This window comes from Rhinoraja longicauda, chromosome 1 (genome assembly GCF_053455715.1).
Source record: "Rhinoraja longicauda isolate Sanriku21f chromosome 1, sRhiLon1.1, whole genome shotgun sequence".
NCBI classification, from domain to species: Eukaryota; Metazoa; Chordata; class Chondrichthyes; order Rajiformes; family Arhynchobatidae; genus Rhinoraja; species Rhinoraja longicauda.
In genome coordinates this window covers 116,020,282-116,034,566 of record NC_135953.1, presented here as the reverse complement: position 1 = coordinate 116,034,566, position 14,285 = coordinate 116,020,282, and the positions used below count along the sequence as shown (strand labels likewise).

At 40.4% G+C, this 14,285-nt stretch overlaps 1 protein-coding gene across 1 annotated transcript in view; it reads left to right on the top strand.

Moving 5' to 3' along the window:
* Positions 1-14,285, top strand: part of rnf150a (ring finger protein 150a) — a 78,445-nt gene that overhangs the window by 52,188 nt on the left and 11,972 nt on the right. The window contains exon 6 of the mRNA XM_078404926.1: positions 4,540-4,753. Within this exon, the coding sequence (XP_078261052.1) occupies positions 4,540-4,753 (214 nt within the window). The remainder of the gene's footprint in view (positions 1-4,539; positions 4,754-14,285) is intronic.

Genomic DNA, 14,285 nt, shown 5'->3' with positions numbered 1-14,285 from the left:
ATAAGTTCATGCACAAAGTAATTTCTTGCTCTCTTTCTCTTTTATATTCTTGTTGATTTTACCCAAATTGTTACTTAATCATTGTCTTGATACTTATGCAAGTTGATAAAATGAGATAGGGTAGTTGAATGTTAATACATAGAAATATAAAGTAGTGTTTTTAGATAGAAAAAATGAAGTGAGCCAACAGGAACAAAGCCATATAGTTTTCTTAATGGATCCAGAAGCAAGGAGACTTGGAACATACAAATCATTCAGTGAATTATTGAGTTGAAATCAATCTAAAAATTCCAACAAATGAAGGTGTTTAATCTGCAACTTGTTCAAAAGTAATATGGATCCTTAGATTTATAAGTGAAGATGTAGAGTGAAAAGCAAGGAAGCTGATAAACCATAGTAAATTACTATTTGTTTCTACTTGAAGTATTGAGTCCCACCTTCAATAAGATCAATCTTGCTTTGGAGAGGGTCAAAAAGATGGCACCATTCACAATGTAGCATTGGTGAATATTGCCCTTAAGAGTTAACCTGGAATTTTTTTCCAAATCTCAACAATAAATCTGAACCAACAATAAATGATGCCATGGCCGGGGAGCATCGATAATGTGTTCAGACTAAAGAAGCTGTGGTTCTCTTTTGTGTCGAAGGTTAAGGGACGATTCAATATTAATGAAGAAAGGATTCAATAGAGTAGATAAGGAACATTTGTTTCCACTGGCGGAAAGGCTAATAACAGAGAACTCAGATGTAAAAATAATTGGCAAAAAATGTGAAACAAGAATGTTTTTAGATATAGAAAATTATTACAATTTGGAATGTGGTGGCTGAAATCGTGCACAGTCCATAATAACTGAATATGATTTGGATTTATACTTGAAATTATGATTTTTTTCAAAGCTGGAGGAAAAGATCATGGCACTAATTACACTGTTTTGTAAGATTCAGTAATTAATTTCCCATTTTTTGCCATCTGTAGGGTTCATTGCATGCACTGAGATCCATCTAACATTCGAGGAGCATGATGTTTGTGAGAAATGTTGTGCTCAAAGTTAACCAAAATGCTGATTTGTAAAGCTTTAACTATTCAGGTTTTTATGTCAACCTAGTAAATTTCATGCCATGCCTCACAGCGCCAGACACGTGTATTCAATCATGATTTCGGGGGCTGTCTGTATGGAGTTGCATGTTTTCCCTGTGAAAACGTGGGTTTCCTCTGAGTGCTCTGGTTTCCTCCCACATATGGGAGGAATGATGTGCAGGTTTATAGGTTAATTGGCCTCTATAAATTGCCCCAGGTGTGTCAGGAGTTGATACAAAGGTAGGGTAACATAGTAGTGTGACATGACAGACATGGCCTCGGTGGGCCATAGGATCTGTTTCAATACTGTATCTCTCAATCAATCAATTGTTTAAGATAGAAAGTGAGTTGAAGATTTTTTGGATTATATAATAGATGATTATGCTTGTAATATTGTAATCTCAGATTATTGACCTGGCAATTTGTTGTTATGATTTTAGCTAGTTTTGCACCATTTAGTATGTTGAACTATGCAAGAACTTTTCAATTATTGTCTTTATTTTCTTTAGTTCTGTGTGTTGATTGAAATCCAATTATTACACAAGCTAAAATTCTCCTCTTTGACCAAATATTAGAATTCGGACTGAATTATTGAATGGAATGTATTTGAAAGTTTAACAATTTAGGTGTTGAAGCCAACCATGCTGGAATATTCCAAAATATTTCTTCTGTAAGCAAAGTAAATAGTTTGAATTAGTCTGTAAGTGCATGTGATTATTTCCAGAAGCCCAAATGAGGTGGAGCCCAAAAGACATTCAGCTTTGTGGCTTTACGATTTTATATATTACAAGACAAGCAATAACTTCATATTTTGGGAGTATTTTGAGCAGAAATTTGCATAAATTATAGATTGCTAAATCCTAAAGAGAAGTTCAGTGCATAACCTTAGAATGCAAAAACTATGTTTAACAAATGTATTTTTTTCAGATATGGGACATTCACCTTCTGAACTAGTAGTAAATTTAGAGCTTGATAGTGTGGATTATTTCAGACATTCAGTGTTGGGTCAAATATGGATAAAAGTTGCATTCCAGAGCAGAGTTGAGAGTGGATGTCAGGATACGATTTAAAAGAATGTTTCGTCAAGACGACCTAGTAAAATTGAAGTTGCTGAGAATCAGCAAAATATCTCATTGCTTTTGTCATATTTTGCAAAAAAAATGGTTGTTGTTTCTGAAGGCCTGCAATTTCAGACCAGGATATTCCGGCAATATCCTATTCCCTTCCATATTTAATTTGTACATCATTGATTTTACCTGCGATGTGGGGATGTTTTTGATGATTGCACAGCATTCAGTTTTGTTTGTAATATTTTGTATGACAAAGCAGTATGTGGCAATGTAGCGCTGAGACTTGGTCTGTTAATTAACAAATAAAATTCTCAACACTCAAGTGCTTGGTAATTACCATCTCCAAATAGAGTTACTTTAATGATCTGCACCTGATATTCAATGATATTAATTATCACATGCTCATCTATTAGGATTTTGGATGTCACCTATGACCAGAAACTTAATAGGACCAGTCATCTAATTACTGGTTCTACAGCACCATGGTTGAGGGTAGGTATTCTGCATATGCAGCTCACTTACTAACTGTGCTGTCCTTTCCACTTTGACAATATGCAAGTCATGAATGCAATATTTGTCACAAATTTGGTACAACTCTTAACAACACTAAAGTAGCTCAACTCCATTCAGAACAAATGCCCTCTATCTGATTATCATTCATACACTAATCCAGGCCACCATTCCTCATTGTGGTTGCAATTTGTCCCATGTATAAAATGCTCTTTAGTAAGTACGTAACTGCTTCTTCAACAGCATCTCCCAATCCCACTCCCTACATCATATGGACTGTCAAAAAGGTAGCTTCCTTTCCAATTCGTTCACCATCCTAACTTGGAAATATTTCTGTTCTTCGTATTTCTGTGGTCTAAATCTTAGAATTCTCTAACCACTAACTGGACTTCCTCATGACAGGAGATTTCTAGGACGATAGCTTGTGTCTTGAGCAACACATTGTGCGTGCATTATCAGTCTTCATCTTAAACCAGCCCCTTCAAAGCTGGCATCCTACTGTTATGGAACAGAATTAGTGCCACCTTGCCCTCTGAGTAGCTGCACCTGATTCCTGGTAGATTATCACCTGGTACAGATTTTGCAACTTCACAATCCTCAATATCCAGAGTGCCAGTTGTGGCTGAAAGTCCTAGATCGAGTGACGTGCCATTTCAATTCACCCTTGCCATTTCATTATCAATAGCCACTATCTGATCAGTGAGAGTTCTTGATGTTTTGTAGAGGCAATACAGTAGAATAAGGTGATGGAAAAGTAAAACATGTATATTTACGCCATCTGCAAATTGTAAAACAGAATAGATCATGGGAAGAGGGAGATGGTGAGATTTGAGAAGAAGAATTGAGTATGAGCGTTCTGTGGTGCGAATGATCAATGGTTTAAAGTTTAATAGGAAAACTAAAAAGGCAGAACATTCTTAAATGGTGAAAGAATGGGACACATTGGTATTCAGAACAGGGATCTTCTCCACATAGATCATCAAAGCTAATCATGCTGTACATAAGGGAAATAGGAAAAGATATGGGCGGCACAGTGGGGCAGCTAGTGAAGCCTCTGTCTCACAGTTCCAGTGGCTTGGGTTCAAACCTCTGTGGCTGTCTGTGTGGAGCTTGCACTTTCTCCCTGTGACCACTTGGGTTTCTTTCCGTTGGTGAATTGGCTCCTGTCAATTACATCTAATAACATGTGTGCAGAATTTGGGGTGGTTGGGAGGGGGAGGAATAAGAAGCACATTTGATGGGAATTTAAGGAAAATAAAATAAAATTAATGTAGGATTAGTGTAAAAATGGGTTTGATGATTGATGCTGGGCCTATTTCCTTGCAATATCTCTCTCAATTACCAAAAAACCTTTACACACTTGACTTAAAGAAAATGCATGAAAGGTTCATTGGGCAAATTTCTACACTAAGGAAAATTGTCCGAGGTAGACTGAGAAATTATGACTTTATTGGCTTGAAGATAGAAGCATAAGAGGTAACTTCATTGAAGCATATACTACATTTTTAAAAGAACTTGACTGAAGGGATAGGAGGGATTGTTGGGGATTTTGGATCTAAAGGTTAACCATTTAGGATTAATTGAATTTGTTTATTTAAATGGTTATAAATCTTTTGAATGTTTCTATCACAGAGCTGTGAATGCTCAACTATTGAGAATGTTCACGACAGCAATTGACAGATGATTTTAACCTGCTTTGCTTTATATTTATCGAACCTATGATTTCTTTTATATCTTTAGCTTCAGGCCATTCTAACTTCAGTTGAAATATGAAAATTATTATGTGAAATCGCAGTAAGTTACATGCATAACTTTTTATTTTCATGTATCAGGTAATGAAAAAACCCATTGCTTGGTTTGTAACTTGTGTCCTTTTTACAGCCAAATGCAGATTGTGCAGACGATGTAACAACTGATTTTGAAGGATCCATAGGAGGTCCACCGACTAATCAAATTACAGGCGCAAGTGACGTGACAATGAATGAGAGTTCGGTTGGCTTTGAACCTCCTGCGCGAAATGTTGGACTTTCACAGACAATTCAAGACAATGAAGCTCTTCAGCAAGTTGATGAGTTTAATGGTACTGCTAGCAACAGTAAGTTGCCGTTTTACTTGTAAATAGGAAAGCACTACTTGGTGATTTTTACCTCCATAAATGAAGAAAAAATATAATGATGTTAAAATATATTTTTGCTTCCTATAATTTAGATGACTGCCGAATGCTGATACAGAGAGAGATGTGAAAGTCCTGGTGCATGAAACATAGAAAATAGCATATATGAATGTCATTGGCAACACCAGTGTTAATTGCACAGCACTAATTGCTATTAAATGATGAGGCAGTTAAAACTCATTGGTGGGTCTGGTCAGAGTGGATAAGGAAAGCAGATTTCCTTCCCTGAATGGTATTGGTATTAATGATCCAACAAGATGAGGAAGAATTTATTTAGCCAGAGGGTGGTGAATTTGGAATTCATTGCCACAGATAGCTGCGGAGGCCAAGTTAATGGGTATTTTTAAAATGGAGATGAATAGATTCTTGATTAGTAAGGGTGTCAAGGTTACGGGGAGGATGCAGGAGAATGGGGTTGGGAGGGAAAAATAGATCGGTCATAATGGAATGGTGGAGTAGTCAATGGGCTGAATGGCCTAATTATGCTCATGTGCCTTGTGGTCTTAAGTTCAACATAGATCTTTATACTAGCGTTGTGCTTACAATTACTGAGATTAGCTGTTTGCATCCTGGGTTCATGTTAAATTATTTTCTTTGGGCATTATTAAACTGATTTGTGTATGAAATAAGTGTGGCCATCATTCATCTCGCCGTCCTTGTAGATCATTTACAATAATTAAAGGCAGCTTTCACTTAAAGGAAGTTGATTAGAATTTGTCCAGTGTGGAGTAATTCCAAGGGACCCATCCTTTTCAAAGCACAACTGTGGGACTTGATATTAAAGGCTAGCTGGAGATAGGACTGACCCACCAGATAGCAGGAGAACATCGGGCTAAGCTGCATAAGAGCACAAGGACCCATTGGGAGCATTCTTAGCATCTGGCTGCAATGCACTGACCGAAGCAAGTATGCTAAAAGAGATTTTGCAGTACCTAACTCATACCACCTCTACGCAACCATGCACTTCCTCAGGTCCTACCCTTCTTAACACTAATTATCATGGAACATTAAGTAAGTAGCTGGGCAGAGGGATGAGACAGTCTAGCCATCCAAAAGGAGAGCCAGTAACTTGGTTCCCCACAATACCTCCAGGGCAGGATGCTTTCAAAAACAAATCATGTCACTGAGCACTGGGCAGATTGCCAGCAGACTTGCATTCAATGACGCAAGGTATGGAACATCCCAAAAGCTTAGTGTGCATCATTCAGCACATTAACAAATGAGCAATCATCCATCGACTGGTCTATTTTGTGAACAGTTTAATGAGTGAACCCTCGGTTGGTCGGCTATCCATTTCACTATGCACTGTGTATTTGGTCTGGAGATAGCTTCAACGTAACAAATCCCAAGCTAGGTGAAAGTAGTGCAGGTATAGCCCTTTGCTCTCATCCTGAACTGGGAAATTGGAGTGTCTCAGGTAGTTCCAGGAAGACACTTGAGATATGCTCTTGGGATTGTGGTCCTTGCTAGCTTCTGATCTTGAATGGTTGTTCAAGGTTATACATTTGATCAGATAATGATCTTTTAAAAAGAAAGGGTTTTTAATATAGCTTTTATTTTAAATTGTTTTTATTATGGGGCTGAATATGAGAGAAAGAATGAAAAAAGTAGGATTGTAAACATCTGTACCATTCAGTGATTTTCTATCAGTTCTAATCAATAACTTGGTATCAGATGTTTTGATTATTTTCTTTCCTGCTGATGTTTGCGTGCTTTCCTGATGCCACTGGCAAGGTTAGAAACTTTCAGCCTTGGAAATAACTAACCTTTATGTGATGATAACCTGTTATGGAGGAACACTCCTTTGGCAAAGGCTATGTACCTTTTTCTATTGAAAGTCATCATAAATTAATACTTTGGATTTTCTAACAATTAAAAGCTTCGCTGGAAAGTATTTACTATTGAATTCAAATGTAAAATAACTAGTAGGTTAAATCAAGAAAGAGCAGTCATAGAGGCTTGCAGCACAGAAACAAGCCCTTCAGCCCAACTATGTAAGTGTCTTTTAAATGTTGTTATAGTACTTGCCTCAATTACCTCATCTGGCGACTTGTTCCCTCTGGGTGGAAAAGTTGTTCCTCAGGTTTGTACTAGATCTTGCCCCCCTCACCTTAAACCTACATCCTCTGGTTTTTGATTCTCCTACCCTGGGTAAAAGATTCTATGCATTCACTCTATCAATTCTTCTCATGAATTTTATATACTTCTATAAGATTACCCCACAGCCTCCTGTGCTTCAAGGAATAAAGTCCTAGTCTGCCTAACCTTTCCTTATAGCTCAGCCTCTCATCTGGCAACATCCTCGTAAATCTTCTCTGCACTCTTTCCGGCTTAATTACATCCTTCCTATGGCAGGGTGACCAAAACTGAACACACTACCGCAAATGTGGTCTCGCCAACATCTTGTACAACTGTAACATAACGTCGCAACTTTTATACTCAACTAGATGGGTGTGGACCAGTTGGGTCCAAATCCCTCATGCGGGCGCCCCTGCGAACCCGGCAACCCTCCCCAACTGACGATCCTGCGGGCCCGGCAAGCCTCCCCCAACTGACGATCCTGCGGGCCCGGCAAGCCTCCCCAACTGACGATCCGTGGACCCACAGCCTCTCCTGCAGCTCGGCGGCGAACGGTCGCGACGGACATCTTGTTGGACCCTCTGCCGCCGCGCTGCACCACGGGAGGAAATCAGGCGTGGGGCATGCCGGGACGGGCGCCGGTCCTCGGGGCGGGGGAGCACATTTATTAAAGTTAGCGGCAACTCGTCGACAATTCAAACATATTTAAAAAATCAATCAAAACTCATAAAAGAAACAATCAAATTCTCCCTAAATTCTAAGATCTCCCACATACAAAGCCATGCTGACTGTCCCTAATCAGCCCCTGACTAACAAAATACATATATATCTTACCCCTCAGAAATCTCTCCAACAAGTTGAGTACCACAGATGTTAGACTCACTGGTCTATAATTCCCATGCTTTTCCTTGCAACCCCTGTTAAATAGAGGCACAATATTTGCCACCTTCTAGTCATCCAGTACCTCACCTGTGTCTAACAATGATTCATATGATAACCAGGGCTCCCGCAAGTTCTTCTCTAGCTTCCCGTAGCATCCCCTGGTATATCTAATCAAGCCCAGGAGATTTATCTACCATACCCCTGAGGACAACCATAATATAGACTGGATTCAAGAAATCTCCCTTAACTGTCCCAAGTTCTTTTGGTTTTATTAACAAAGGAGAAATAATCATTCATGACCTTGCCCATCTCCTGTGGCCCATCTCTTGTACAGAGATGACCATCTGAGGGGGCCTATTTCTCTACCCTCTTTCCTTAAATGTATGTTAAATCTCTTTGGATTCTCCTTAATTTATTCTGCCAGTGTTATCTCCGACCCCCTTTTAGCCCACCTGATTTCCTCATGTATATGACTGAGTCCCCTAAATTCCTCCAAGGCACCCTTGAGGTGGAGAAGTGGAGAGGAGGTGGAGGAGAGGGAGAGGGGAAGCAAGAGAAGTGAAACAACAGTCCTGTGACAAGCCCAAAACAATAACCAAAGTTGATATGTTTACTTAACCTCCGTAGGTCTGTGTCATGAGTTCAGATTGCAGTAATGCACAGCTGGTTTGGAAGATCATCTGTAAATTGCTTTATTTAACAAAGATACTCGTAATTTTTACAAATCTCATGGGTCTCGGCTCTAATTTAGGTGCAGAAGTTCGAATGCTCGTTCCTTTGAAGTATTCTTTGATGGTAGATTCTGTCATACACAGACCAAAAACAGCATTAACAATATGACAAATGAAATATAAACTTGGAAATGTACATCTGGCTTCATTAATATCCACTGGTAGCTTCTGTCCAATACAACTTACTTCAGATGTTCTTATTTTGACATTTGTGCTTCTTACCTTGCTGTTTCAAGAGAGCTTGAATGTATTAGAGTAATTACAAGAAAAGGTAAATATAACTATACAAACCCTTGGAATGCGTTAGAATTACTGCTCATAATCATGAAGCCAGTGTAACTTCAGACTTAATTACATTCTGTGGTCAAGTGGTATTTCTTTTAAGATTATGGAATATATGCACTATGGGATATGCTGAGCCATTCGAAAATAAAGATTTAGATTGTAACACTGAATGAAAATAATATTAAATTATTACACTGCCTTGTCAAATTGTTATCCCAGAAAATTTCAGAGACTTCAGGGAAACTGAGTATAAAGTCAACCTTATAAAGGCTGAAATTATGGTCTTCTCACAATTTAATATCAAATGTTACAAAAGTTGGAAATTTTAGGATTTCTAAACAAGTTACTCTCTCCATGTGGTTGTACAAAGAGAATGTGAGTCATAGTCAAACCAGCGTGAAAACAAGCCCTGCCGCCCACCTTGGCATACTGGGCTAATCACAGTTACCTGCCTTTGCCTCATAGCTCTCTAAACTCTTTTGATCCATATATCTGTCCAAATGTATTTTTAAAGTTGTAATTGTATCTGGTTCTCTAACTTCCTCTGGCAGCTCATTCGAGATACGGACTACCCTCTGAGTGAAAACATTGCCCATGAGGTTCCGTTTAAAACACCCCCCTCTCACTTTAGGCCTAATTTTAGAATCCTCTACCCTGAAAAAAAAGATAGTGAGTGTTCATATCATTCATGCTCCTTGTGATCTTGTTTACCTCAATAAAGTCACCCCTCAATATCCTACGCTCCAAAGCCTATCTAACTTCTTCCTAAAAAATAGTTCTGCAAGGCCAAGTTCTGTCCAGGTGAATCTTCTCTGCACTCTTCCCAACTTAATGACTTTGTTTCCATTGCTGGGCGACCAGATCTACATAACAAATGTAGTCTCACCACGACTTGTACAGCTGCATCATAATATGCCAAGTTTTGAACAATATCCTTCCCAATTAAGGCAAGTGTGCCAAATACCACCTTGTCCACCTGACTCACCACATTCAGGGAACCATGCACCTGTACTTCTAGATTTCTCTGTTCTCCAGGGCTCTGCCATTTTCTGTCATTCCTGCCCTGATTTGACATACTAAAGTGCAACACCTTACACTTTTCAGAGATAAATTTCATTTGCTATTCCTTGGCCTACCTTCCCACCTGATCTAGATCCTGCTGTGAACTAGATATTCATCCTCGCTGTCCACTTTTCCACCAATGTTGGTGTCATCTGCAAATGTACTAACAATGTAGAAAGGAATGGGGAAAAGAGGGTTAAGAATGGTTGATGAATTGCTTCAGCAAAAGGGATGATGACAGTAAGCATAGCTTTAGTGATATGGGTGGGAGGGGAACAAGGACAATGGTTTGTATCCAGAAGATCTTTGACTATACAGGATGAACAATGATTTTTCAGCAACTAATTGTCCACCCACTCCTATAATCCAGACGTAACCACGAGAACTTAGTTGAAATTCCCTGAGTGGCTACAGATGGCGTTGTGAGCAGCAAGTGCTCTTTCTGGTCGTGTCCCTCCGTCGTGAAAGAATTAACTATGCTCTCAATCTTCCCTCGGCTCGTACTGTCTCCCCGCCTGTTTAGAGCCCCGGTTCCGAAACCACTACCGGTGAACCAACGAACCCTTCTTCACCCGCCGAATGGACACAAAGTGCTGAAGTAATTCAGCAGGTCAGGATCCCTGAAGAACACGGATTGGTGACATCGGACCCTTCCTTAGACTGATTCAGTCAGTTGAGTTAATCCCGCAGTTTGTGTTTCAGTGTGCCCATCTTGGGGCTGCTTCCCCTCTCACCTGCTGTCACTTCCAAGGTGGCGTATGTCGGCGACTCTGGGGTAGGAGGAGGAGGCGGTGACCCGAAGGTCGGAAGCCAAGATGTGCAAATTCAGTTCTTGTGACAAAATGTACTCCTAGAAAAGAGCAAAAGAAAATCACAAAAAGGAGATTGAGGACCACTTCATCCACAAGGACCCACAACGACTTTGGCAGGGAATCCAGCACCTCACAAATTACAAAACCAGCAACTACAAGATCGCTGATACAAACGCGTCGTTGGCAGAGGAACTTAATGGCTTCTTTGCCCGTTTTGAGGTGAGAGCGGCAAAATTAGTTACACCATCTACACCTGCCTTCAACAGCCACACGCTCACAGTACAGGAGCATGAGGTGAGGCGCGTACTCAGGGCTGTCAACACAAGGAAGGCTGCAGGCCCGGATGGAGTGACGGGAAGGGTGTTGAAAGAATGTGCAGACCAGCTCTCAGTCGTCTTCACGAAGATCTTCAACCTGTCCCTGTCCAAAGCCATCATCCCATCCTGCCTGAAATCCGCAACAATAATCCCACTGCCAAAGAAACCAGTCATCCGTGATCTCAACGACTACCGTCCTGTTGCACTAATCCCGGTCATTATGAAGTGCTTTGAGAAGCTCGTCCAGCAGCACATCAAAGCCAGCCTCTCAGCCACTATCGACCCACACCAATTCGCTTACAGATCAAACAGGTCTACAGAGGACGCCATTACTACTGCCCTACACACCGCACTGACCCATCTTGAGCGGCAGGGCAGTTACGTGAGGATGCTCTTCATAGATTATAGTTCAGCATTTAACACGGTCTTCACGGACAAACTGGTTTCTAAACTAACTGATTTAGGACTCTCCCAATCTATCTGTAACTGGATTAAGGATTTCCTGACCAATCGGCCCCAGATGGTCAGATTAGGCCCTCACACATCCTCCACTCTCACAATCAGCACCGGCTGCCCACAAGGATGCGTGTTGAGCCCCCTTCTCTACGCCCTCTACACCCATGACTGCACCCCCACTCATCCAACACCATCATCAAGTTTGCGGATGACACGACTGTGGTTAGACTCGTCTCAGGAGATGATGAGACAGCCTACAGAGATGAAGTCCAAAAACTGATAGGATGGTGTGCGGAAAACAATCTGGCTCTGAATCCTTCCAAGACAAAATAACTCATAATAGACTTCCGAAGACACAATACGGGCTACACACCACTGCATATCAGCGGAGTTTGTGTGGAAAGGGTCCCTGCCTTCAAGTTCCTGGGCACGCATATTGCTGAGGATCTCTCCTGGACCATAAACACCATAGCACCAGTCAAAAAGTCACAGCAGCGGCTCTACTTTCTGAGGATCCTCAGGAAGAACAACCTGCAAGAGCAGCTGCTAGTGACTTTCTACCGTTGCACCATCGAGAGTGTGCTGACGTACTGTATTTCTATGTGGTACACCAGCAGCTCAGAGGCAGACAAGAAAGCCCTTCAGAGGGTCATCAACTCTGCAAAGAAAATCATTGGTTGCCCACTGCCCTCTCTAGAGGAACTTTACTCCGTCCGCTCCCTCAGCAGAGCAGCCAACATCCTGAGGGATCCTTCCCACCCTGGTCATCAGCTGCTCCAACTGCTGCCCTCTGGTAGATGGTTCAGGTCCATTACATCACGGACTAATAGACTCAAGAACAGCTTCTACCCCAGCGTCATTCGTGAGCTGAACACTGCCAGACACTCACATAAACTGAATGGAAGGAACGGAACTGATCGGAACACTGTCAGTTACTTGTCAGAAAACATAAGCCTCAATTTAATACATGTTTGCATCCTACTGCACTTATATTGCTTAACATTTGCTAAACTTATTACATGTAACACCCGACCGCACCTTATATTTAATTACATTATTATTTTTTATTTTTTTAAACGGCAATATGTTAGCTCTCATTGCTGTGCAATAACTTGCTGATTTGATTGCACTGTACACTGCCTTGACCGTATTGTAATTGTTTTGTCTATATTGTATTAGAGGTCAGTTTGTTTAATTCAGTAGATTAGGTTTAGCTTGTTATGGATAAAGGTTTATCCTTTGTACTGTCTGCTGTGTGTGATTGCATCATCTGGACTGCTTTAATTTCGCTGTACTTTGTGTAGTGACAATAAAGGTTTTTTTACATTTACATTTACATTTAAACCTTTTGCAATAATGTGAATTTATTTTCGAAAGTTTAATTTGGCCTTGAACTCTGTGAACTAACACTTCCCTCTCCAACTTCAAATGTACATGCACTGAACTGAAAGTATAAATATCCCAAACAGTTTTATGTTCTCCACCTTTGGTACTTCATAATTCTCACAGTGAATTGGTTCTCCATATTTGGGGACTCATTGCAAACAAACAGAGTGTGCGCAGGCAATTCCCAGGAGTTATCATATGTTCAGAATTGTATTTCACGTACTACTTTCATAATTTAATCAGTGACACTAACAACATATTTGTTGCACGTCAGATTTCTCCAGTTTTCAAAATCACCTTGGCCAGGAAGGGATTGTGTGAGAGAGTACAAGTGAGAGTACAACTCCCTGTTGACTTTGAGATTTACGTAAAAGTATCACTTACAACTTCATAGTATTTAAATATTTAATTTGAATTATTAATCGCTATAAAATCAGTAGTCTTGGATATATGTATTGCAAACTACATAGAATTAATGAGAGACACAAAATGCTGGAGTAACTCATTGGGTCAGACAGCATCTGCCTATCAATCCCCCTCACCTGTGTTCACCTACAACCTGCCGTGCTTGATCCTACTCCTCCACTCTTCTTCCTTTCGTTCCTCCCACCACTGCAATCAGTCTGAAGAAAGGCTCTGACCCGAAAGGTCACCTATCCATGATCTTCAGGGATGCTGCCTGACCCCTCTGAGTTACTCCAGCATTTTGTCTTTCCTTGGCAAACCAACATCTGCAGTTCCTTATTTCTACATAGAATTAATCATATTTTCAAAGCCAGATATCCTATGACTTTTAGCATGAGCATTGCCAAGACAATCCACCAGTTGAAGATGAAAGGATGTATCTGGTCGTTTCTATTCCAACAGTACTTTGATCTTTTTTAGTTTGCATTCTTGTATTTACATTCCTTGCATGTTTTTTCTTGGCTGCCCTGCCAGCCCTGGAGCCTTCTTGTCATCAACTGGTGATCCGTGCCTTTAACCCTGGAAATCTCTTCTTAAATCTCAGTACCTCCCTCCTTTTTAAAAAGAAAACCTTCACCTAAATTCTCCTTCATACCCATGTTTTTCTGACTGTTTCTGTATTTGGTATAGGAATATTTTGTACATAAGTTTGTACACAGAAAGTTTGTACTCAGAAAAATGAAATACTAGAGATGCTGGAAATCTGAAACATGCAAAATGCTGAAAATATCGAGCAAATGGTGAGAGGTTGCACTTTGGGAGGTCAAATTAGTTTTAGTTTTAGAAATACAGTGTAGAAACAGGCCCTTCGGCCCACTGAGTCCACACTGACCAGTGATCTCCATACACTAGTTCTATCCTACATAGTGGGGATAATTTACAGACTAAGGACAATTTACAATTTTTACCAAATCCAATTAACCTACAAACCTACACATTTTTGGAATGTGGGAGAAAACTGGAGCACCCGGAGAAAACC